Source organism: Ovis aries, chromosome 26 (genome assembly GCF_016772045.2).
Source record: "Ovis aries strain OAR_USU_Benz2616 breed Rambouillet chromosome 26, ARS-UI_Ramb_v3.0, whole genome shotgun sequence".
Taxonomy (NCBI): domain Eukaryota; kingdom Metazoa; phylum Chordata; class Mammalia; order Artiodactyla; family Bovidae; genus Ovis; species Ovis aries.
In genome coordinates this window covers 33,029,555-33,055,137 of record NC_056079.1, presented here as the reverse complement: position 1 = coordinate 33,055,137, position 25,583 = coordinate 33,029,555, and the positions used below count along the sequence as shown (strand labels likewise).

Genomic DNA, 25,583 nt, shown 5'->3' with positions numbered 1-25,583 from the left:
GACAGAGTTGCTCCTGAGTCCTGGTGAGGAACGTTTCCCAAAGTGTGCCCGACACGACACGTAGTGGCCTAAAGAACAGTGGGATTTGAGATCAGAGACCTGGGTTCACACGCCAGCCACGTTCCTGGCTGATTGATATGAAGGGCTTTTTAGTTTCTGGGAAAGAATAGTTTCCATTAGCACACTGTTTATAGTGGAGTGAAGTTTCAGGGAAACTTCAAAACATTTCTGTTTAGGTGACTAGCCTCAGAGATTTTATTTTTCTCTAATTTTTATGAAAGTCACTCAGTTGTGTCCAACTCTGTGACCCCATGGACTGTATAGTCCATGGGATTCTCCAGGCTAGAATACTGGAGTGGGCAGCCTTTCCCTTCCCTGGGGAATCTTTCCAACCCAGGGATGGAACCCAGGTCTCTCGCATTGCGGGAGGATTCTTTACCAACTGAGCCACAAGGGAAGCCCAAGAATACTGGGGTGGGTAGCCTTTCCCTTCCCCGGGGGGGGGTCTTCCTGACCCAGGAATCGAACTGGGGTCTCCTGCAATGCAGGTGGATTCTTTACCACCTGAACTATCAGGGAAGCCAATCTTTTTTTAAAAAATAGGAATATCATTGACTTACAGCGTGTTGCTTCTTTTATGTGGGCAGACAGATTCATTGACATCGACACACACCAGGGCTTCCCTTGTGGCTCAGATGGTAAAGAATCCACCTGCAATGCCGGAGACCTGGGTTCGATTGCTGGCTTGGGAAGATCCCCTGGAGAAGGGAAAGGCTACCCATTCCAGTATTCTGGCCTGGAGAAGTCCCATGGACAGAGGAGCCTGGCAGCTACGGTTCATGGGGTCGCAAAGAAGTCTTTGGAGCTTATGTTCTAGTACAGGTTATTGAAGCATGTTGACTAGCATTCCTTTTACTCTTAAGTACATTTGCTCGTGAACTATTTACATATGTTTCAGTGCGTCTAGGTTTCTCCCACCTCCTAATTTCTATCTTTTCCCCCACTTTTCCCCATTGGTAAGCATACGTTTGCTTTCTATTTCTCTTTTGAAATGTAGTTCATTTTGTTGCGTTTTTGATTCCACCACTAAGTGACATTACATGATGTCTTCCTATGTCTTATTTTAATTTAGTATGATCCTATATGGGTCCATTTGTGTTACCGGGGTGGACTTCACTCCTCTTCGTGGCTCAGAGTCCATTTTCTCTCTGCATCACTTTCTCCTTATGCTCTCATCTTTCCATGGACATTTTCATTGCACCTGTGACTTGGTTCTTTTAAGTACCGAGTGCTGTGGTGCCCACACCTTTTCAAATTAAAGCTTTCTCCGGCAACTCACTCCAGCATTCTTGCTTGGGAAATCCCATGGACAAAGGAGCCTGGTGGGCTACAGTCCATAGTGTCACAAGAGTCGGACACAACTTAACGACTAAACCAGCACCAGAGCATATGTACCCAGGCACAGAGCCGCCTCATCATCTGATAGCTTGACCTCTGGTGTCTTAAAGGAGCTCCATAGTGTTCTGCATGCAGCTCTATACCTTTTCATTTTCTCGGACAGTACAGGAGGTCATCCTTTCCCAAGACCTTCTCCAGCACTTATTCATAGATGTTTAAATGATAACCACTTTAACTGGTGGGAAATGATACCCTGTTACAAGATTCAATTGCTTCTCTTTAATCTTTTTGATTTTATTTTTAACTGAAAGATAACTGCTGTGCAATATTGCGTTGGTTTCTGCCATCAGTTCAGTTCAGTCGCTCAGTTGTGTCCGACTCTTTGAGACCCCATGAATTGCAACACACCAGGCCTCCCTGTCCATCACCAACTCCCGGAGTTCACTCAGACTCAGTCACCCATAGGTATACACATGTCCCCTCCCTCTTGAACCTCCCTCCCGAACCTCCCTCCCACCTCCCATCACTCCCCACCCCTCCAGGTTGTTACAGAGCCCCAGTTTGAGTACTCCTGACTCACATAGCAAATTCCCAGTTAGCCTCAGAGATTTTTGCCTGTTTAACTCTGCAAATGCAGTATATGGTAAATGAATGAAGGTAAAAAAAAAAAAGGTCTTTGGTTTTTGATTAGTCCTTAAATGCCTCGACTTAGAAACTGACATACATATACCACCATCCAAACCTGGGAGCACTTGCAGGCAGAACAAAGGACCAAGAGGCAGGGAATTCTGTTGCCCATTTTGAGTAACAGCACTGATGCTCTGCAGTCCTGGCACTGCAGTGCTCTCTTTGGGCCTCGGGGTTTCCCACAGTAAAGTGACTCTGTTGACAAGAAATTTTTTCATACTTGACCACCAGCCACAGCAAGAAATTCTGGGTTTCCTTTTTTTTCGGCCATACCACGTGAGTGGCAAGTGAAATTTCCTTGGCCAAGGATTGAACCTGTGCCCCTACAGTGGAAGGATGGAGTCTTAACTCCTACACCACCAAGGAAGTCACAAGAAAATAATTCTTCATCATGACCTAGCACACATTTGCCTGTATCTGAAACTCCATGAATACTCACCCTTCTTTTGTGTAACGCACTCTGCTTCCTACTGTACTTTCTATTATGTATTAATTTATTAAGTGCCATGCCACCTCATTTGGTCATTTCTTTAAAAAAAATGTATTCATTTTGTTGCACCAGGTCTTAGTGGAGGTATGTGGGACTTAGTTCCCTGACCAGGGATCGAACCCAGGCCCCCAGCACCTAAAGTGCAGAGTCCCAGACACTGGGAAGTCCTTCCTTTGGTCATTTTATAGGATTTCCTCTGGGCAGCTGAGGGGGCTCGTGAGTGAGAAATATTCTTTTTAAGAGCTTCAGAGGCTGCCACTTCTGAGAGTGACAGTGCTTTGGTTTTCCTCAGGATACCCACCTAAGCTGTAGATGGAGCCTTAACTGGCCTCTTAATTTATCTTTTCGTGTAAAAAAACTCATGACATTTCCTGACCAGTCCTTCCCCTCCTTGAAGCAGAGAGTTGGTCTGGTTAATAGTGAGAAACGTTTCTCCTGATATTAACCTGGGAAAACCAGAAAACATCATCTCGTTTCTGTGGGCTGCGCTGCAATGGGTACACGGTTCGGGCTGGCCCTGTGTCCTTCAAGAGCTGGAAAGCTTGGAGTGACTTAGGATTTTACAGCTTGACATATGCCAGGGCAGACAGGCGGTCTGTAAGCAAAAGCAACAAGTACCCAGTCAAACACTTTGTTTGCACAAATACAAAGGCATGGAAATTTATATGGCAAGGTCCGAATTCCAAAATTTGTTTTTTAATTAACACACCCAACCAAATGCATAAAACCTCACAAAATGAGTGTAGTGGAAATGTCTTCTTTTTTATTTTTAGACTGAAATATGGAGCCTGTAAAAGCGAGGCTGTCACGAATCTTCATGTTTGGGGATAAAGTGACTTATAACTGTGGGTGGTGGGGGGGGCGGTAAGAAGTCTCTACACAAGCCACATCTAACAGTGGTAAACAGTTTTTATTCAGGCAATGAAACATGGAAAAAATATATTAGTAATCATTATAATAATTTCATTTGTGAGTATAACTTTTACAAATATTTACCTGACATATAAAAGGGAAATCACTTGTGCATATAAAATTTATGTTGATGATTATTCCACACAACACGATCCTGACAGCAGTAGTCAATGCAGCGTTAGATTCCTCCGGACGAGGCTCCTCACACACTTCATGGCACCCATGGGAACACAGTGGAAGCAGATGTGCAATTAACTAACATGTACTTGTTGGCACATTAGGAAGTACACAGGGGTGTCTATTGGCAAAGACACACTTGCTACAAGCAACACTGAAAAGTCTGCCACCTCTGAGAAGAAAGAGATGCCGGGACCCTGACTCACTGGGCGGGAGGGCCGAGCGCGAGGCTGAGGGGGCAAAACCTGCAGACCACCCTGCACTGGCAGGGGGTGGGGGGTGGGGAAGGTGGGGGAGGGTTTCAGAGCTCTTATTTTTATATGTCCCCTTGAAAATTATCCAGAGAGCATCACTTAATGGCAGGACAGGGAGATACTTTGTGGAGCACGTTTCAGATGCCGCTAAAAGGCAGAAGGGGAGAAAAGTGGCATTTTTATGATTCTAAAGTGACGAATGGGTACTGGGAAGGTTCAGGCCACTCCTCAGCGCCGTGCCTGGCCTTCGCCGCCTCAGTCAGAGTGCTGGATGGACGACTGCCAAGGCCAGCATCGCCCGCCCCATCTCCACGTGACAACTATAACCAGAGGGTGTGTACAGATGTGTGTGTGTGTATATATATATAGTAGCTGTAACCATATTATAGTTAATAAAGTCATTCCTTAGGAATCTTGTTAGTCCAAATCTAACTGCATGCAAAGAGGCACAGAAATGGGATTGCATTTGGATGAAAAAAACTATGAAAAGTGCAATCTTTAGTCTCCAGAATGCTAGCTCTGGGCACTAGGGAGGAAGTCTTCCCTGGAAAGTGTTATTCTTAGACCTTCCAGAGGAGATCCTTAGAGAAAGGGCTCTATTACATCTATTCCTTTGCTTTTTCTACCTGGGAGACTCAAGGTTTGAGACACAGACTGCTTTAAGTCACTGGGAACTGGAGGCCAGTCAAACCTTTTTGTACAGAAGTCTCCTTGAAATACTTCTTCATGAAAGCTTTGAAGAAGATGACCCTATAGACCTTTGGCTTGACATTCTGGGATTCCCAGACTGTTATTTGTTCTTTAATAAGGAAATAATAATCTGCCATCTTTTCAATTCTTCAGAATATATACATCTTTACTTTAAAATGCTTTGCCTGAATCACTGAATCCTTCCAACGTCTAGTTTCTCTCTCCCAACAAGGGGATAAAGTAAGAGACCACCCGAGTCTGAGAGCAAACTTGCACGGTCAACAAAACTACAAAGAACACCAGTCGTGAACGATTCACGAGACAGCTATGAACTGCAGCAAAAGACTAAAAAGGGGAGGAAAAAAAGGGGGAGCTCTACGGATTCTACTCCACTAAAAAAGGACATGCTGGATCATCTCCAGTTAGCGCACTCAGACTTGCCACACTCCTGACCCTCACAACGCGGTTTTGAGCTTCAGAGTCATCAAGTCCTGTGTTACCTGTCGGTACAATGACTGCTTCCCTCTGGCTGCACTGAGTCAGCCCAGGGATATCTGGGGCAGTTCAATCTCCCAGCTTATAACCAGTCAGGATGAATCGGGGACCCAGGTAAAAAGTGTCTAGGTACTTCTGTGAGAATTGCAGAAAGGGTGGGATGGGAAGAAAGGGTAACTGGCTGGTAAGCAGATCTGACTTGAGCCATCCTCCAAAACACAGAGTGAACCTTTCCTTGGACTCCACGCCACCTGGGAAGGCCGCCAGGTCCTCGGCGCCTCAGCACTTCCTAATCGGGGCTGGGTCCGAGGACGCTAGAAGCCATGAGCAAAGTGGGCTTCTCACTGTTTTCAGGAGCACCTCCAAATAAAGTAAATGTCATGAGGTCTGTCAATGACTTAGCCAACCAAGTAGACAGACTGAGGAGTCTGGTTACATTAGATCCTCCAGTTAAAACACTTTTAGGTAAAAACTAGCTACACTTTGGCAAACTCAAAAATTAAAAAACAAAAACAAAAACATCTCTGGATCAAGAGCCTCAAGCAGACCACTCACGCTCCCAAACCACTGTCCAGGCCTGCGGCTTTTTCTCATTTCCCTCTCATGTTTGTCACGGGGTGAATTACTGCCCAATTCACAATATGGCCCACGGGTGTTTTGAAGCAAAACTCTAGGCTATATTCTTATTCCCCAGAGTAGGTCTCTTTCCCTTATTTTTTTAAATGAACATACTTCATTCTGCTTAGCATATTCTCTTGATGTGACAGTTGTACACGCTACATTTTTCTTCCTGCAGGAGACTGTCCATCCACTAAATCATAAGGAAGACGATTTCCTTGTAATGGCCACGGCAGAGTGGCCAGTGGCAAATGTTACTTAACGTGGGCTGTTTCGCTTTCCTTGCGCAGTGACTTTACTTGGTAGGGTCTAGTTTCTCAGGGGTCTCTTCCCAGCAGCGTGCTCAGGAAGGATTGTCATCACCTCTGTTTCAACACACAGCTACTTTTTTCTCTTTCTATGTAAGCAAGAAGCCTGAAAAAAGAGGACTGTGGGATTCTAATGGAGACTATGATAATAAGCCTTTCATGTGTCCAACAGAGCAGTATGAAATAAGTAAACATGGGTACCTCACCAAAACACAGCAGCAAAGAGGTTTAGCAACATTTCTTTCTGCAAAACTGTGAAGTGAGCTTCTCTAGTCATGAAGGGTTGGAAGAGGGCAGGTCACACCTGAGGCACCTGCTCCTCCAGGGCAAAGGCTACAGCAGGGCACTCGCTTCACACCGCGGGAACTGCTTCCAGGGCCTGAATGATTGTCCTATCACTTCTCCAAGCACAGGTCATTTCTGCTCTTCTGGTTTGTTGTTGCTGTTTTTGTTTTTTTTTTTTTGTACAAAATGTTAAGACAGTAGGCTTTAAAATACAGCCTAAGCACCAATTATGGGAAATGCATATCAGTAAAACGGGACTTCTGGCTTTAAAAGACATTACTGACCTCCCTGGGGCTAAAGATTGCACCGTGTGAACAGTACATGGCTAAAGAAAAGGTCACCTTAAGAGAGCGAGGGAGGGTCTCCACGAGGCACACTTCACTGCTGAAGCTGGACCATGCAGTAGTTGTACAGGAAAAGTACCACAACTTACGTGCACTGGAGATCACACACGTCACCATGAAGACGCTCCGGGTGTTCAGATTAAGACAAAAGAGCGCTTTAAGACGCCTGCGTGGATTTGGTTTTGCCTATTGAACGGGAGGGGGTTCACACAGGAAATTTCTTCGGGAGTAAGGTTCCCTGCCACTCTGAATGGAGCCCAGGAACAGCTTGAGGAATTTGGTTTTGTGAGTAGGGGTCTGCTCCCTCCACCAGTATTCAAAGGAGTGTGGTTTAAAAATACTCAAAATGCACTGAATTTGGGGAGTGGCTCATGTGATTTTCCTGCCCATTTGGTTGAAAATTCTAAATTCTACTGTCTTTCAGCTTGAAAGGATTTTTTTTGTGGGGGGCGGGGCAGCCTTTGGGGAAAAATATCTGAAGAATAATTCATCACACTTGCAAAAATCCAACTGCTGCTTTACAATTGCTAATAGAGCTCATTAAAGAAGGTTGTCTAAACCTTTTATAAGCAGATTTCCTTTGCATATTTCAAACAGAAAGACAATAGAGAGCAAATGTCAACTCTGCAGCAATATGGCTCTAGGGCAGACTTGCCGAACCCCAGTTGTGAGGGAACAAAGTAGATCCCCTGGGTCTGAGAACTAACCCCAGAGGGGCGGCAGCACCCAGGCTGAGGGTCATCCAGAAATGGGGGGGACAGGACGCTGTGGCCAAGAGTGCCCCCCACGTGACACCTGAGTCTGAGGTTAGGAGCCATGCCACACACGGAGTCTGCAGGCTTCACCTCTTCAACCCCTCACATTCTGCAATCGGCATTTTGAGCCAGGACTCTGTTTTCAAATAGGACTCTGTTTTCAAATAGGGTTTTATGGTTTATGGGAATATGCCTTTCTGTAGAGAAGTTTTTATTTGACTATGCTTCTGGGGGGTGGGGGGAACAAACCAGCATCATGTATAAATATGCATGTATGTGTGTGAGAGAGTGAATGTGTCTATAAATAGGTACTCAACTGGAAGTAACAATAGGCCAAATCATCTCCTCAAATAAAACACTAATATTAAAAATTAAATGTAAAAGATGTAATAAATAAACTTAAAAAAATCAGGTGGACAGGATATGGTCCCAAGTAATAGCCATCAAATCATAAACTGAACACACCTGGGCAAAGTAAAGAAGACTTTAAAACAAACCAAAGATAGAGAATCCTGCCCAGAGCCCATCGACAGGATGGTCGGGCCACTCTTTCCATGTCTGCGTGATGAATCCTCCAGCGTTTTCTCGGGGCGGGCGTGTCGGCAGCAAAGCGGGACAGGCAGCAGTAGGCATGTGCTTTCATAAAGTGTTTTTTTTCTCTGCAAAGGGGCAATTATTCCTGGATAAGGCAAGATAATTGTGGTCACGAGAGAAGCAGCCGAATGCAGATCTGCTGAGCTTACAGGGGAAACTCAGTCCGTCTTTCCCAGCTTGGCAATCAGCTCATCGCAGATTTTCGTCAGTTCTTCGATTTCTTGGTTCTGAAAAACAAACAATGGGATGATGCACTGTATGTCCCAAGATGAAAGGATTATGGTGAAATTGTCCTTAGACTGCCCATACCCTCTCTAGGCACCTGACTCGATGGTTCTTCACTGTTCTGCATCAGAAACCCTTTTAAAGAAAGCTTTTTGTTAGTCGCCTCAGCTGCGTCCAGCTTTTTGTGATGCCATGGACTGTAGCCTGGCAGGCACCTCTGTCCACGGGGACTCTCCATGCAAAAATACTGGACTGGGTTGCCACTTCCTTCTTCAGGGGATCTTCCTGACCCAGGGATCAAATCCCAGTCTCCTGCATTGCAAACAGTTTCTTTACTGTCTGAGCCATTTGGGAAGCCCTTTAAAGAAAGGAAGGCTCTATACCTTTTCTCCTAGGAAATGGTCATGTGTTTGCCAATTTCTGCTTAGACTGAGTAAGGAGCGAGTGTAATGACTGGCCCTCTAAAGTTTGTTTCTCAAATTTCCTTGCTATCACGAGAATTACTTGGGGGTATTTGTTAGAAATGCCAGATATCTGGGCCTCACTTGCTCCATCAGCATCTCCAGGGACCTGGGATTCTGGAGGCTAAGAATGCCAAGGGCCACCTTCTCTGGGGTTATCAGATCCCCCAATAAAACCCCTGCCCTGGTGGAACAGATGCCACAGGCCTGAAAACATGTTTGGAAACACAGTAACAAAAACAGAAGAGGGACAAGGAATGAAGTCTAAGAATCACTGGGCAGCATGGTTTTTGCTTATGTAGCAGTTTCTAGTGGAGGAGGCGACGGCACCCCACTCCAGTACTCTTGCCTGGAAAACCCCATGGACGGAGGAGCCTGGAAGGCTGCAGTCCATGGGGTCTTGAAGAGTCGGACACGACTTCACTTTCATTTTTCACTTTCGTGCACTGGAGAAGGAAATGGCAACCCACGCCGGTGTTCTTGCCTGGAGAATCCCAGGGACGGGGAGCCTGGTGGGCTGCCGTCTATGTTACTGCACAGAGTCGGACACGACTGAAGCGACTTAGCAACAACGACAACAGCAGTTTCTAGACTGTGGCACCGCTGACATCGGGGCAAGAGGGTCTTGATTGTGGGGTGTCCTGTGCACCTTGGGGTGTTTGGCAGCATCTCTGGCCTCTACCCACAAGATGCCCATAGCATTTCCCAGTCCAGACAACCACATACACCTCCAGATTTTGCCTAATGGCTCCTGGAGGGCAAAATTGCAATGAAGTGGGACAATAGCTTCATGTGTTACAGAAAAAAAAAGAAAAAAGACAGCCTCGGAGCCTAAGCCTTGGGTCCACTGAGCTTCCGTGAACGCAACTTTCCCTCTGCCCCCTCTGTGGGTGGGTCCCACTCACGCTCCCCTCCTTTGTCTCCACTAGAGTCAGTGGACCGAAGTGTCTGAGCAGAGAGACAAGGTTCCTTCATCCAGACCCTAGATGAGGAGGAAAACCAAAGGTCTCCTGGGCATGACATCCCACCCCTCGTACCTTCTGCTGAAGGGCCCTCTCCAAGGACTCCACCTTCATCTGTTCCTTCCGGAGCCCCGCGTGGAGAGCCGCGCTCTCAGCCTTGGCTTTTGTTCGAACCTGAGCAATCTCCTCATTGGCTCTGTTATGGAAGGAAGGGATAAAAAACACACGGTTTGTCATCGGTCACAGCACAAGAGCCAGGATGCTAACAGCTGCCATCTGTGACACAGGACTAAATCAGCTGACTTCACCATAGAGGGAAGACAGCAATCAGTGAGCTACAGGAGTCAATCTTAACTTATGAAAATTTAATTATACATAACCGCTAAGGAGATTTCCCTGGTGCAAACTACTGGCAGAATTCATCTCAAGGCACACGGTGCCTTTCAAAATTCACATGCCACCCAGAAGTGGAATCACAGGCCAGTTTCTATAACAACCTTAGATTTTTTTTAAAACCCAGGACAACAGTAAGCAGGATCTTTGTGGATTAACAGCTAACAAGCCAGGATACTAACTGTTGGCATCTATGAAACACAGACCTACAGGTAACTTTACTGAAGAGATGCAAAAGGAAAATTTAAATACCACAGATGTCATTTGAGAAACAGTTAATTGATGAAAAGATGCTAAAAACTCACTGTAATCGGAGGTGTGCAAATAAAAACGATAAACTTTTAAAATTTATCAGCTTGGCAGAAATTAGCCAGGATGATCTTGGCCTATGTTGGCCAAGATGCAAGGTAACTGGCTCGGGTGCTGACGGGCAAAGAAAACCCACACAGCCCTCTCTATGGATGTGGTGCGGCAGGAACTAACGAGTCCATCCTCCGGCCCAGCGAGTCCATCCTAGCAATCTCCCCTGAGGAGCACGCTCCCCAGCACCACGCTGAGGGCACAGGGTGTTCACTGCCGCACTGTTTGCAACAGGAAAAGGGTGAAATGCCTGTCCACTAAAGGCATGAAATAGTCTACAAACTAATAATTAGATTGAGCAATATGTTCTAACGTGAAAAAAAAGGGCCATAATATACGATTACATGAAAATAGAAACCTGTATAATACTGTATTATTTTTTTAAAAAAGCCCAAAGCCATTGGGTAGTATTTGTAAAGGCTCACAGAAAAGATTAGAAAGATGCAAAATAAACCTTTAATACCAATACCTCTGGGGGTGGGGAGGGAAAAGGGGAACTTACAATAAGGCTTTACAAACAGGAAGGTGGCAGAATGTACAAGGACGTATTACTCTTTAGTTAAAAAAGAGAGTTGGGTACATCCTTCATAGATCCTTTATTCCCCAGGATAAACTGTAAATGCATCAGACTTAAGCATAAAAAAATTAAGCCTTATTTAATAACCTATAATGGAAAAGAATCTGAAAAAGAATATACATATTGAAACTAACACAACACTGTAAATCAACTATACTTCAACGGAAGTCAAAACTAATTTTAAACAACAAAAAGAAAACTAAGCCATTAAAAGTACTGGAAGGCAAACATGGGAAATTGTTTTACATTGAGCATGATGAAGATCTTTGTCACTATGACAGAAGATCTCATAGCTCTAAAAGAAACGATTGAGAAATTACACTATATAAAAGTAAATTTCTGCATATCAAAAAACACTATGGGCAGAGCCAAAAGGTAACAAACTAGAAAAATTATTCACAACTCATATCACAACGGACTGTCATCTGCAATATATTTATATTTAAAATACATAAGCTGACACTAGAAAACCAGGCAAAGAAGAGTCACTCACGGAAAAGCAAATATATGTCTGCTGCTGCTGCTGCTAAGTTGCTTCAGTTGTGCCCGACTCTGTGCGACCCCACAGACGGCAGCCCACCAGGCTCCCCCGTCCCTGGGATTCTCCAGGCAAGACCACTGGAGTGGGTTGCCATTTCCTTCTCCAATGCATGAAAGCGAAGTTGCTCAGTCGTGTCCGACTCTTCCCAACCCCATGGACTGCAGCCTACCAGGCTCCTCCACCCATGGGATTTTCCAGGCAAGAGTACTGGAGTGGGTTGCCATTGCCTAAATATATGTATGCTGCTGCTGCTGCTAAAATATGTTCAATTTCACTCATAAAATACATATAAATCAAAACTACACTGAATGAAAGAAATGCGGTGTTGCTTGCCAAAATAAAAGAAAAAACTCAACTAAATTGAAATAACCATCTTTCGCTGGTTAGATGTATCGAAAACCTGAATCCTGATCTGTTGGTGAAGCTGTATGAGAAAAGAGCTGCTTTCACACACTGCAGGGTTGTAAAGTAATAAAAGTCTAACGAGGGCAACTGGACGATATGATCACAATTATAAATCCATAAATCCCTTTGCCCAGCAGTTCACATACAGGGATCTCACCTGCCTCCCAGACGGTAATCGTCTGAGGTTACTTACTTTACTGCAGCACTGTTTGTAGCAGGAGGTGCTGAATAATCTAAGTGTCCAACAGGCAGGACTGGTTAAGTAAAGGATGCATTCCGACAATGGAACACCAGATTTAAAAATAAATAAAGAGGCTCTTCATGGGTTGACACGGAAAGATTTCCAAAATAAACTGCTGAGTGAAAAAAAGTGAGTACGCTACCATCTGTTTATTAAAAAAAAAGGAGAGTCTCATCACATTAAAAAAAAAAAAAAAAAAAAGGACTGTAACAGCCTGAGCCAGCTCGATGGTGGTGCAAAGCTAAGGGCATCACATCAGCACTGCACACCTAAGCCTTCCACGCTGCTGCTCACTGCCCAGTGCAGCTGGGTGGGGGACAAGGAGGGGAGCATGTCTGGAAGGGTAAAAGGATGGCGATTTCCTGGGGTGAGGGATGAGGAGGGAACTCCACGGGGGGAGGACAGGGTGGGAGGGACAGACTGTATCCTTTTATTCTTTAAAAAATTTTTTTCATTTTATATTGAGGTACAGCTGATTAACAATGTTGGGGCAGTTTCAGGTGGACAGCAAAAGGGACTCAGCCATACTGCATCCATTCTCCCAAACGCCCCTCCCATCCAGGCTGCCCTATAACTTTTGAGCAGAGTTCCCTGTGCCGTACAGTAGGTCCCTGTTGGGTATCCGTTTTAAATAGTCATGTGTACACATCCATCCCAAACTCCCTAACTATCCCTTCCCTGCACCCTTACCCCAGTGACTGTAAGTTTGTTCTCTAACTCTGTGAGTCTCTTTCTGTTTTGCAAGGAAGTTCATCTGTATCATTTCTTTTTAGATTCCACATATAAAGGATGTCATATGCTATTCCTCCTTCTCTGTCTGATTTACTTTACTCAGTATCCTCTTTGTTCTTTTTAATGTTTGAACTAGAGGAAGATTTCACCTATTCAAAAAAAAAAAAGAAATGAGCTGATTTACAAAACAGAACCAGACTCAGACTTAGAGAATGAACTTCTGGTCACCAGGGAGGAAGGGCGGAGGGGGAGGGACAGACTGGGAGTGTGGGACTAACAGGTACACAGTACTTTATTTAAAATAAAACACCTTTCCAGAAAAACAAAATGAAAAAAAGGACACACACACAAATGCAAAACAGTAATTCTTTTCTTTCTTTCCTGTGTCAGTCTTCCTGCAACAATATGAAAAATGAAATTCTTCTGCACAGGCTCTTACTTGTCTAGTTTTTCCTCAGCGTGGATCTTCAGGGCCTGATACCTTTGCTCTTCTTGTTTAACTCTGGCTAAGTAATCCTGAGCACATTTTTTCAAGGCTTCTTCATTCTGTTACCAAGTGACAATATAAAAGGAAAGAAACAGGTCATTTTGTTTCTCTTCTACTAGTAACCTGCCATGTGTCAAGAGCTTTCCTTTTTTAAAACATGAGAAAACCTAATTACTTTCAGATGCCTTCAAATAAGATTCCATGGTACTTTGAAAAAGGCACAAATAATTCCCACTGAGGAAACTGTAGATAACAGCATGCATTAACTTTCAAATCACATAGTGAGTTACACTGACACACCTGCTTCAGGAAGTGTGCACATGTGTGTTAAGTCGCTTCAGTTGTGTCTGACCGTGTGTGGTCCTGTGGACTGTAGCCCGCCAGGCTCCTCTGTTCACGGCATTCTCCAGGCAAGAATACTGGAGTGGGTTGCCATGCCCTTTCTCCAGGGGATCTTCCCCACCCAGGCATCAAACCTTCATCTCTTATGTCTCCTGCACAGGTGGGCAGGTTCTTTTCCAGTAGCACCACCTGGCTTTAGGAAGGCCAAAGTCATTCAAAACTGAAGGGCAGGACTTCCCTGGTGGCGCAGGGGATAAGAATCCACCTGCCAGTGCAGGGGACATGGGTTCGATTTCAGGTCGGGGAAAATTCCACATGCCGGGGAGCAACTGAGCCCGTGGGCCACAGCCTCTGAGCCCGAGTGCAGCAGCTGCCGGAGCCCACACGCTTGCAGCCCGAGCTCCACAGGAAGAGAAGCCGGAGCACTGCAGCCAAGAGTGGCTTGCAGCAATCAGAGAAGGCTCGAGCAAAGCCATGAAAAATTCGGCAGCCAAAAACAAACAAAAAACTGAGGGCAATCTGATTCCTGTTTTGGACATACTGGACAGTCATTTTTATTTTAATATGAAAAAAAGAATGCTCACTGCTATAAGTGTGTCTTTAGTGACAGTGAGTGACCAAATTAAGTCAATATGCCCACTTACACCTGTATTTGAAACCTCATACTTCCTTCTTTGATACTTTCGGCTTGAATTTTTCAGTGCTATGGCTTGACTCCCTTTTATTTTTGACAAATTGGTGAATGACCAAAAAGAACATTTCTAGAACTCTCCTAAGGTCTGAGGGCCCCAGGTTCTTACACTCCGTGCCGCACTTTGGTCATGTCCAGGGCTTGTTGCCCTGACTGAGAAGAGGAAGGATTCAGACAAGCTGCCCAGGGTCCCTGATTCCGTTTCTGGGCCACCCACACTTTGGGCACATGGGTTTGACGACCCATCAGCAAGAAGACACGCCACTGAGGAGACAAAAGGCAAAGGACAGGTACCTTCTTGAACCCTTCCAGGACGCCCTTCAGGTTCTCATATCTCCTGAACAGGTCGGAGAGGGACCTTTCCACCGAGTTGAGGTCAGCCAGGGCCTGCTCCTTCTCCATGGTCAGCTGCTGGAAGCTCTTCTGAGAGCTCATGCTTGTCCTCTGTTCATCTTCTGTGAGTCACAATCAGAGAACACACATTCACTCAACAGACAGTCCACAGCTGCCCTCCTGAGCTGCGAGGCACTACTCTGGGTGGGTGGAGGGGAACCCAGCAAGGAAGGTGACAAGTTTCTGCCCTCAAGGTCTGACACTCTGGTGGGGGAGACAGGCAACAGGTGATGGGGAAAAGAACAAAGCAGGGCAAGTGGGTGGGGTGCCTTTTATACCAAATGGCCTCTGTCAGAGGAGAGATGCAAGCAGAGACCCAGAGGAGCCAAGGGCAGGAGCCAGGCAGCTCCCAGGTGTCAGGTGGCATGGATGGCATAAATTATCATCTCAGCACTTCGGTTAATGCAGAGAGACCTGAAGTGACTTGGGGAGTCAGTCCTTACAACAGCAGCTATAAGAGGTTCTAAGTTCAATGCAGGAGGATGAAGTGCTGTCCTTTCTAAAGGCCTTGATGGGTCTGACGCAGGGAAAGTGGGACCCACAGTGGAGTGAGGCCCAGAGACGTCCCACCGGAGGGGGCGGGGAGGAAGGATGTGCAGAGGGCTGCCCACCCTGGTGTTGCAAGTGTTCATCCTCTACAAGGAACCCAATCTTAATGGAGCCTCAGTATTTGCAGATTCTGTATTTGTGAATTCGCCTGCTCGCTGTAATTCCCATGTTGCCTCCAAGTCAAGACGTGCGGTGGGTTCCTGGCCGTTCAGGGGCACGTGTCAGGTGGCAGAGAACTGAGGTGACCCGCCGAGCACAATCTCGCCTAAGGTTGGACCAGGAGATGCTCTGCCATGTTGCATACTGCCAACAAGGGCCCTATTTAGTCTACTTTGGGCCTTATTTTTGCACTTTTGTGCTTCCTGTTGAGGAATTTTAAATGGGCCCCAAGCCTGGTACTGTGGAGCTGTCTTGTGTCTTAAAAGCTACAAGGCTGGAGGTGTCTTGGGGGAAAACACATGTGAGATGAGCTTCGTCCAGGCATGAGCTCAGTATTAATGAAACGACAATACACCTTAAATAAGGTTATGTATTGACAAAACTGTTGTGACCACAGGCTCATAGGCACCTGCTTTGCCTTCCTGAGGATCAATGGGTTAGAACTGCCTAATTCAGTGTTTGTGGCAATTTTATAAAAACAAGAACTGCCTATAATGAGAATCAACTGTATTGCAGGCATGGACAAACTGAGATTTATATTCTGATTTGAAAATCGTCTTTGGATCCTGAGGTTCATATTCTAGAGAAAAATTTCCTTACCAATCATTTGGGCAATGGTCTTCTCATACTCAGCCACAATTTTCCTTAAACAAACAGACAAAAAGTCTTATCAGAAAGAGAATATCCAGACAAGGGAAGCTGCACAAATGCTGCTCTAAACAATGCAACACAGTAACATGTACCGACAATCTTACATAACCCAGCTACCTGCTTTGGGGTGCCCCCCTGCTTTTTAAATGTTTAACATAAGATTTGTTAATGCTCAGAAAGGCTTTTCTCAAGGTTCTGTTTAACAAGGCTTGCATTTTATTTGGGCTTCCCTGATAGGTCAGTTGGTAAAGAATCCGCAGAAACAACTGCCTTGATTTTTCTTTGCACCTCTGTGAATGACACCAAGGCAGTCCACGAATTCTGCTTAGAGAAGTGACTCTTTTACACAATGAGTTAATGATCTCCTGGGGGCTCCTCCTAAGAGGCCTGATCTGAGTTCAGGCTTTCCTGGCCTCAATCCACCCTTACAGGCAGTGGGTCTCCTGTGATTCAGATCCAGGTTTTATTTTATTGTCCTAATTCCAGAAGCATTTTAGTTATTCAGTTATTTAAAGATCACCCTGTCCTGTTCATGCAGGAAAAGTGCAGTCTTTTCCTGACCCTCCAGTGGTGGGTGCCCCTCCCTGAGACCCCTGGTGAGAAGAACTCCGGTCCTCACTCTGACCAGGCATCCAAGTTCTCATGAAGGCAGCTGAAAGCTCACTGAGATCAGGGGCTGTGCCTTCCTCCCCAGCAAGCCAGCACAGGGACCCAGCAAGCACTTGAAATACCAAATAATACAAGAGCCACAAACTAGAGTGGACCCATTTAAAATGCTTCATCCAAGTGCCCACTGAACAGTCTGTAAATTATTTATGCCCCCCACTCTTTGATGCCATTTTTAGTTATGTCGCAGCTCCTAAATGTAGGAGTGAATAGTAAAAGTAAACAGATTCCAAGTTAGAGTCAGTCAGCTTTGTTTCCTGTTAAAATGCTTTTTATACTCTATCTCGTGGCTATGAAATTTGAAGCTACCATGTATAGTTCGTTTTAGAAAAGGATTATGGATCGTAATGCCTCCATAACTGAAGATGTCAATAAATCTTATTACTCTGTGTTTTGAATGGGTATTTTTGCACAAATTTGTCTTTTCAAAAGACAAGGATTCTGTGGGTTCTGCTTACTTGTCATTTTCTGAACAACCCAAAATAAACTACCATATTTGAATATAGTAACTGGTCAGCAATCCTCAGGAAATGACCTTACCCATCACAAATTAAGGTGCAAACAGCAAAACCCTCAAGTTCTCAAGAGCTGGTTCTATGTAAGCAAGTACTGTCATCACTTCCTTTGCACTAAATCTAATAATACATAAAGGTACCCACCCCTCCCTCAAAACTCCAGTCTAACCTCATCTCCAAGACTTCTTGTCGGGTTTCTTCGTATTTCTTCTTCCACTCACTTGCTTCGATCTCTTTAGTGATTATCTAGATTATAATGCAGATAAAGCTTAGTTTTACTGGCTCTGTCTCTTTACAATTTGAATTCAAGACTAGAGCCTGAAGACAACACACAGCCAATGTTCATCCCAAGATATTCTACATTAGGAATAAAAAAACCTCAACTTCTGTGTGTACTGCACACAGACACTGGGGAAATGTCAGTCACATAGGGATGCTGGAACGTGGTCACCAGGGTGAAGGAGAAGAGAACCTCTCCCAGGAAAGCCCCAGGCGGGAATTACCATCTCTGTAAACTCCATGTTGGTCCAGGGTCTGGCTCTCAGCCTAGAACCCTGCTGGGTCAGGACGCCAACAGCTGAGCCACTGGTCTGGCAGACTCCTCTTAAAGGTAAGACGCCAGAGCCCCACTTTATTAGTAATTAGGCTGAGACATGAAACCGTCACAGGATCAGAGCGGGGGGAGCTGGCCTGGCCAGGTAGTCTCTTTCTGCAGAGATTTCAGATTGAGTCAGAATAGGGCCCAGAAAGTCACTGCCTCCAGGCAGAGGCATCCAACTCACGGTGGGCAAGATCCTGCTTGTTAGACCAAGACCCATATCCTACATTTGGGAGGCCCATGCTAGCTGGAAAGAAACACTCTAGATTCACAGTCTCAAATGGCTCTTCCCCTGCACAGGGCTCAGATGGGAAACTATTGTTCTCCTGTGATTATACTTTCCTGTGCTTCTTTCTAATTGGTACAATCTTTATTTTGGTGCCATGGAGCAGGATTTCAAGAACCAGAAGCCAGCCTCTTTGCTTCAGGGAGGAAGCAGGCACATCTTTGTTTTTCGGGCCACTCTGCACGGCATACAGGGTCTTTTCTTAGATCCCCCTGCTGGGGGGAACGTCTTAACCACTGGACCACCAGGGAAGTCCTAGCACATCTTTGCTTTGATGCATCTGGTCAGTAGTTATCTCATAATTGTAATTCTCAGAAGAAAGAAGACACTTTTCTCATTTACAAGACTTTGTTGAGCCTCCTGACCACAGCGTTTTGACAACAGGACTAGCTGACACCACTAATTACCAAAGTTATTGCTCTGTTTTAAAGGTTTGAAAGACCTAGGTCAGCGGTACTTAATTAACCATTTTCATCACATTATAAAAATAAAATCACTACACTAAGGGAATTACCTTATTTTAAAAAAGTGGAAGAAATCCAAGAAACATATAAACCAAACATATCAAACACAGCACAGAGGTGTAAGGGGAGGGTGGAAACGAATTAAAGGTACATAACAAGAGTCTTTCTATTTTCCAGATCACCCAGGAAAGGCCCAGCAGTGATCTATTTCAAACAGAAGACGTTCAATAAACACGACAGAGGAAGTTGAGAGTTAATTAGCAATTTTATATTCCTACAAGCCTAGAATTTAAGGAACTTTTAGGCATGAGCCTATATCCTCTGTAAAACAAAGGGGTGCTGACTTAGTTACGTATGTGGGTAAAGTTGGGAAAATTGGGTACTTAAAACTTCAAGGATAAGCGATAAAGAAGTGTCCTGAAGTTCTCAAGGACACTTCCAAGCGTCAGCTTTGCCCCTTGGACACCAGAAGGCCAGGACTCCAGCTCCAAAGGGTTGTTTTACTGGGAGCCCTTTATATGAGCTCTCCAGCTGGGGAGCAAGAACTCAAGCCAGCAGAGATGGAACCTCCCTACTGGCACACAGGCTTGACAAAGAAATGAGCAACAGATGACGTGGTGGGGAAGCCTTCACCTCTTCCCTTATCAGGGTGAGCACGGCGGTCTTATCTGATTCGCTGAGGCAGATGCCGTCCAGGGGGCTCTCCACCCCGCAGGCCACAGACACGGGGGTCTTCTCCACCGGGGATTCCAGCAGTGCCTGTGGGGGGAGTGGGCACAGGTAAGACGTATGGGCCTCGGCTGCTTAACCCCAAATACCCTTCCGCGACTTCCTCCTGATGAGAACGATCACATCCTTTAAAAACAGGTTGGAAGTGGCGCAGGAACCAGCAGGGGGAAAGCTTAAAAACAAAACAACAAATCTAGCTACAGTACAATCGAAAGGAAAAACCATTCTTAAAGAATGACCTTATGGTTGTGAGTGGGGGGAGGGGGAAGAACAGGGGAAAGGGATGGTTAGGGAGTTGGGGATGGACAGGTACACACTGCTGTATTTAAAAATGGATGACCAACAAGAAGGACCTGCTGTATACAGCACAGGGAACTCTGCTCAATGTTATGTTGCAGCCCGGATGGGAGGGCGGTTTGAGGGAGAATGTGTGTGTTAAGTTGCTCAGACGTATCTGACTTTTTGCAACCCCGGGGACTGTAGCCCTCCAGGCTCCTCTGTCCGTGGGATTCTCTAGGCAAGAACACTGGAGTGGGCTGCCATGCCCTCCTCCAGGGCATCTTCCTGACCCAGGGATCAAACCCGAGTCTCCTTCGTCCCCTGCGCTGGCAGAGGGATTCTTTTACTTCTGAGCCACCAGGGAAGCCCTCGGGGGAGAATGGATACATGTGCATGTGTGGCTGAGTCCCTCCGCTGTGCACCTGAAACTATCACAACATTTTTAACTGGCTATGCCCTAATACAAAAATAAAAAGTAAATTTTTTTTTAAAAAGGGAAAAACATTCTAATGAGTATCAGGCAGGTCTTAGGTTCTCTTTTAACAGGTGACTTAGAGAAGTTTTCTTCTCATTCAAAAAGGAGAAAGTATAATTATCTCAGAGGTCAGTCACCAGACAGTCATGTGCAGAAAAGAGAAAAACACTCGCTGTTAATATCCTGTGAACCTGGGGATCTCTGGGGATGACGTGGTCCATGGAAATAAATTTCAAAACGAGTGTCAACCTTTTTACATACTGCCTCCTGTGTACTATGCTTTAGCCACTTTGGATGGAAATGCTTCTAAAATGACTTTCAGGCCTAGGCAAGCACAAATGGCGAAGATAAGTGAACGCCAATGCCCCCAGGTCGTTGGGAAGGGCAGAGGCCCCGAGGACTGGCATGCGGATCCAGCGGTGCCGTCAGGGGCACAGGCGTCAGGGTCTGGGCTGCAGTTCCTCATTTTGGGCCTTCCTGCCAGAGTTTTTAGCTCCTTTGGCGAACATGTCACCTTCTGAGGTGCCAGCCTGATTTTTTACCATAAACACGCGTTCCCAGGAGCCACGTGCGGTTAGGATTTTGTTTTTCACAGGAATGTGGGCTCTGTACCACTTTTCTTCCTAAAAAGCATTTTTGAGGGTTATTTCCTCCCACCTATGTTAACTTTTCGTATAAATTGGAGAAAAATCTGATCCAGTAACACCCAACATGCCAGTCAAAGTGACCTGGGAAACTTTTTTTTTTAAATTATTAGAATTAGGGTTAAGATTCTGGAATAATCTTAATAATCTAAAATGTCAGCATGATTGACCAATCAGTTACTGATTATAATCGATCCGGTTCTCTGGTGTCTTGTTTGAATCAAATTTGAATAGGAAATCCAAGGTCAACTTAGACCAGGGGTTTGTAAACTTTTCAAGGTCATTATGGACTCACCCTCACTTTAGAAAACATTCAGATACACTCATCCTCACTCTAGCAAACACTCAGACACACACACACCATTTCTGCATACAGCTTCACAGCCCTCAGCCGAGGGCCTAACACAGAAATCCGGGGCTGAGGCCACAGATACGGGAAACGCAAAAGCCACAGGCTGGCAGTGCCCATTCCAGCAGCATTTGGGGGAGGGCAGCCCACCACCTGACAGAAGCCCGAGGTCCCCCAGAAACACTCTTATCTTGGGAGAGACCTGTCACCAGAGCCAGAAGGCATTTGCGGTCGGCAATCTCTAACAAAACGGCACCCAGTGACCCTAGCTCCTGTATGGGTTCTCATGCAGCCTCCCACCACCCTGAGTTAGGCTGGACCCAGTGACGCTCGTGTAAGAACAGAAGATGGTAAACGTCACAGGGTGTCACTGGTTTACAAACAGGCTTCAGGCTGTGAGAAGGTCTATGGAAAAGCCACATGAGGAGGTTCTGCCTGGTGAGAGGGCCTGGAAGCGGATCCACCCCAATCGAGCCCGGAGGTGACCACAGCTGGTGACAGACCGAGTCAGAGGCACCCAGCCCAGCCACCCCAGGATTCCTGACCCCAAAATGAGGAGATTGAGAATGTGTCACCTGATCACTAGTACGCTGCACATCTGAGTCAGCCCCTTACCTCTTGTGCCACGCACTCATCAAGAAACCTCCCCCTGGGGCCTTCCCTGGTAGGTCCAGTGGTTAAGAATCTACCTGGCAATGCTGGGGACTCAGGTTTGGTCCCTGGTCAGGGAACTAAGATCCCACATGCCACGGATCAACTAAGCCTTCAAGCTGCAACTACTGAGCCCTCGAGCCACAGCTAGAGTCCAAGCACCGAGATGAAAGATCCCACATGACACAACTAAGGCCTGATGCAGCAAAAAACAAAACAAAACAAAAACTAAATGAAGAAACCTCCCCGCAGCAGCCGTGCTTCCCCTGCGTAACTCGCCTACTAGGTACTGCCCACACTTTGGGTTCAACTTGTTAACACTGCTGATTTTAAATTAGTACATTTTATATCAGTCTTTTGTCTTTCATTACTTTAACTTAGTCAAGTCAACTCTGGGAAACTGGCCCCTTGTGCCTTCCATGACCCTCATGTTAGCAAGAATTTGGGAAATAAGCCAAGTTTTCTTGGTAGGTAAAATACTTGTCTCTTCTGGAATTGTGCATCTCAGTCATCTGCGAGGGGATAAAGGAACTCGGCCTGCTTGCTTGTTTAACGACTTTGCTCTAAACAGATGAGGTATCTGGAAGGGGCAGCGGTCTGTGCTGGAAGAATCAGACAGACCTTAGATGGGAGTGAACACACCCAGAGGCGTGGGCTCTCCCTGGCCACCCCCGCTGCCTGGCCACACGCCACAAGCCTAGTGGCTCAAAATGCAATGGATCTTATGAGGAATTTATAGCTGTGGCCTATTTTAGCTGCCTTTCCCGGTCCTCTAGGATTTATTTAGCTTTTTTACATTCCTCAGTCCTTCATAATGTTTCTCAAACAACACAGAAAGCCTACAGAATCTACCATCATCAGAAACTGGCCCAGCCATCTCCTCCAGGCAGGGCAACCTAGTATGTAATAAAGATGTTAAACCAATCAATCACGTATCACTTACATCCTTCCGAAAGGGTCCTGCTTCACATCTCCTAGTCCTTATCCCCATCCCACAAAGCATCTACCCTTGAGGATCCATGAAGACCTGTCTACAGACAGCAGGGCCCAGGGATGTCTTGGCTGTAGTTGACAGTGAGCACAGATGCTACAAAGTAATTCTCTGTACTTGTCCTGGTGACGGTAGAATCCGGGTTCCTCATTTGTCAGGCTCATCCCATTTGTCCTTGAACCTGTCAGAGCGGGGACCCCCCCTCCGCCCCCACCACTTCTAACAGAGACACACTGTGAACTCAACGTTTGAGAAGTTTAAGGTTTCTCTGAAAAAAATAATAAACTCAATCCTAAGTGAGAGATGCTGCAGACCAGCTGCTGAGAAGTGAGACGACTGTCCTCTGGCCTGAATAATTTCACCCTGGCCGTTCCCCAGAGCTGGATGGAGGATGCAACAGGAACGCCCTTCAGAGCAACACCCAGAGGCTCACAAAGGCAAAGGCTAGATCGAACAGACTTCTCTCTCTTCTTTTCAAGTAACTGACCTCTTTGTTGCTGTGAGCAGGCGTTCTCAAGCTGCAGCCAGTGGGGACTACTCTTCGTTGCAGAGCACGGGCTTCTCACTGCGGTGACTTCTCTTGTTGCAGAGCATGGGCTCTAGGCGTGGGGGCTCAGTAGTGCGGCACATGGGCTTAGCTGCTCCAGGGGGGATTCTTTTTTTGTATATGTGCTGCCAAAGCGATCACCTGGGTGGATTCTTAACCAATGGACCGCCAGGGAAGCCCTGAACTGGTTTCTTACATGGCGTTTTGAATATCGCAAGTTCTTTATGCAGTGTTTATTCAACATTCTAAGGAAATAGAAATTAATTTCAGCCAGTTCAACTGGGATTACCATTCAGAAATCATGACCCAGGACGTGCTCTTTGCAGGGGGCGCTGCAGAGAAACCCCTTCAAATCCCAGAGGAGTGTTTCTGTCGAGAAACAACTGTCCTTTGTGACGTCCCTGACCCCTGTGTGCATGTCCTCCTCCTGCCTGGTGTCCACAGGCCCCTCCCCCGCCCCACATCACTCACTCTGCGCCCTCCAGGGAAACACATGGGTCATGGCCCAACAGTGAGTCATGGAAACAGTTCCTGGAGCAAACAATGTGCATTAAAAAATGGTAACGCAATCAAAAAAATATCAGCATGAACCACTGGAAGAAACACGGATACTGTCTTGAGCAGTTTGTTTTATAAAAATACAAATGCATGTGTGGAGATAGTTTCCTATGTATCTATTAGTTAAGATGCAAAGCATGGGAATTCCCGGCAGTCCAGTGGTGAGAACTCGATGCTCTCACTGCCGGGGACCCAGGTTCAATCACTGGTCAGGGAACTAAGATCCTGCAAGCCTACTGGAGTGGCCAGAAAAAGATGCAAACATGCGTTTTTACTGTGGATCAACGTAAAGAATGTTTCCATGACAACGTCACCTACTCCTGCAGCTTCAACCATCCTAAGGCCCCTGAGACCTATTAAAGCCAAGCCACACTTTTCTTGGGCTCGTGCTAAGTGCTTCTCATGGTCTACAGCAAATGTGAACCGAAAAGCTGGTCACACAGACGTCTCAAGGCCACACGTCTAACACTGAACTTGCACGACTCAGCTCTCCCTGTACTCCTAGTATCCCGGCTTCTATATTCAGCAGTGTTCACTGCGGTCAAGGCTGGGATACAGCAGTGAGCACAGTCATGGCCCCACCTCATGGAGGAAGCCAGGGAGGAAGCCAAAGAGAGCCAAGGGGCAGGTCCACAAAACTGAACGAAACCCCGTCTGCCTGGGCACGTATGTGATGTGGGAAGGAGGCAGGGTTCGTGCGGAAAACCAAGTCAGCAGCAGTTGAGTCTGAGCTGAGTCTAGAGACAAGGAAAGCCAAAGAAACAGTTTAAGCAAAAGGGAACGACTCCAGCTTATGGAAAAGGAGGACAGAAAAACCCCAGGAAGAGGGAAGTTTGTTAGGAAACTGTCACCATATTTAAAAAGGCTGGTGGTGGCCACGGGTTTAACAAAAGTGGATGGATTTACAACACTTAATCAAAGTTAATTGCACCAATAACGGACAAATGGATACACTGATACCCACAAGGTCACTTCTGACGCACTTGAGATAAAAATGCACGAACTGAGTTTCCTCTGGAGGAAATACCAGACAAGCCCAAATTGCAAGAAAGTTGACAAAACAACTGACCAGCACTCTTCAAAGAGTCAAGGTCGGGGAGGACAGAGACAGATTGGGAGCTATCACAGATTAAAGGAGACTGAGAACACGGGAACAAATGCCTTGTGGGGTCCTGCCCTGGATCCTGCACCAGAAAAGGGCATTATTGGAGCAGCTGATAAGACCTGAATACGGTTTACAGACGGGATAGCAATACTGCACCAGTGTTAATGAATTCTGATAACTGTATTGTGATCACAGAAAAGGTTAATGTTTGAGGAGCATGGATGGGTACAGGAGGTATAGGAGTTCTCTGTACTATTTTCGTAGGCCTTAAAGTTAAAAAAAGTTTTTAGCTCAGTTAGCTCAAATCCAGCCTTCCTGACACCTGCCATACAGTGGGTCCGCCCTGGGGACGCACCCTGTGTGACATTCCCCACAGGGGAACCGTTTCCACCTTGCATCTGTGGCCAGGAAAATAACGGAAGCCATGTGGAAGTTAAAAATTCTCAGAAGCCGCATTTACAGAGTAAAAAAAATAGGTGAAATTAATTTTAATAATATAGTTCTGTTACTACAACAGATCCAAAATGTCAACATGTCATCAATATAAAAA

General features: G+C 45.9%; 1 protein-coding gene across 16 annotated transcripts in view; it reads right to left on the bottom strand.

The window, feature by feature from the left end:
* Positions 1-3,466: 3,466 nt before the first annotated feature.
* Positions 3,467-25,583, bottom strand: part of TACC1 (transforming acidic coiled-coil containing protein 1) — a 123,666-nt gene continuing 101,549 nt past the window's right edge. For 12 of the 16 annotated variants that reach the window (XM_060406924.1, XM_027962519.2, XM_027962526.2 and 9 more), the window contains 7 exons: positions 19,339-19,464; positions 17,527-17,603; positions 16,126-16,169; positions 14,719-14,879; positions 13,344-13,450; positions 9,731-9,851; positions 3,467-8,234 (listed from right to left, as the gene is read on the bottom strand). In XM_060406924.1, coding sequence (XP_060262907.1) covers positions 8,166-8,234; positions 9,731-9,851; positions 13,344-13,450; positions 14,719-14,879; positions 16,126-16,169; positions 17,527-17,603; positions 19,339-19,464 — 705 coding nt within the window. In that variant the 3' untranslated portion in view covers positions 3,467-8,165. The remainder of the gene's footprint in view (positions 8,235-9,730; positions 9,852-13,343; positions 13,451-14,718; positions 14,880-16,125; positions 16,170-17,526; positions 17,604-19,338; positions 19,465-25,583) is intronic. The other 4 variants (XM_027962524.2, XM_027962525.2, XM_060406921.1 and 1 more) reach the window with 1 other exon arrangement.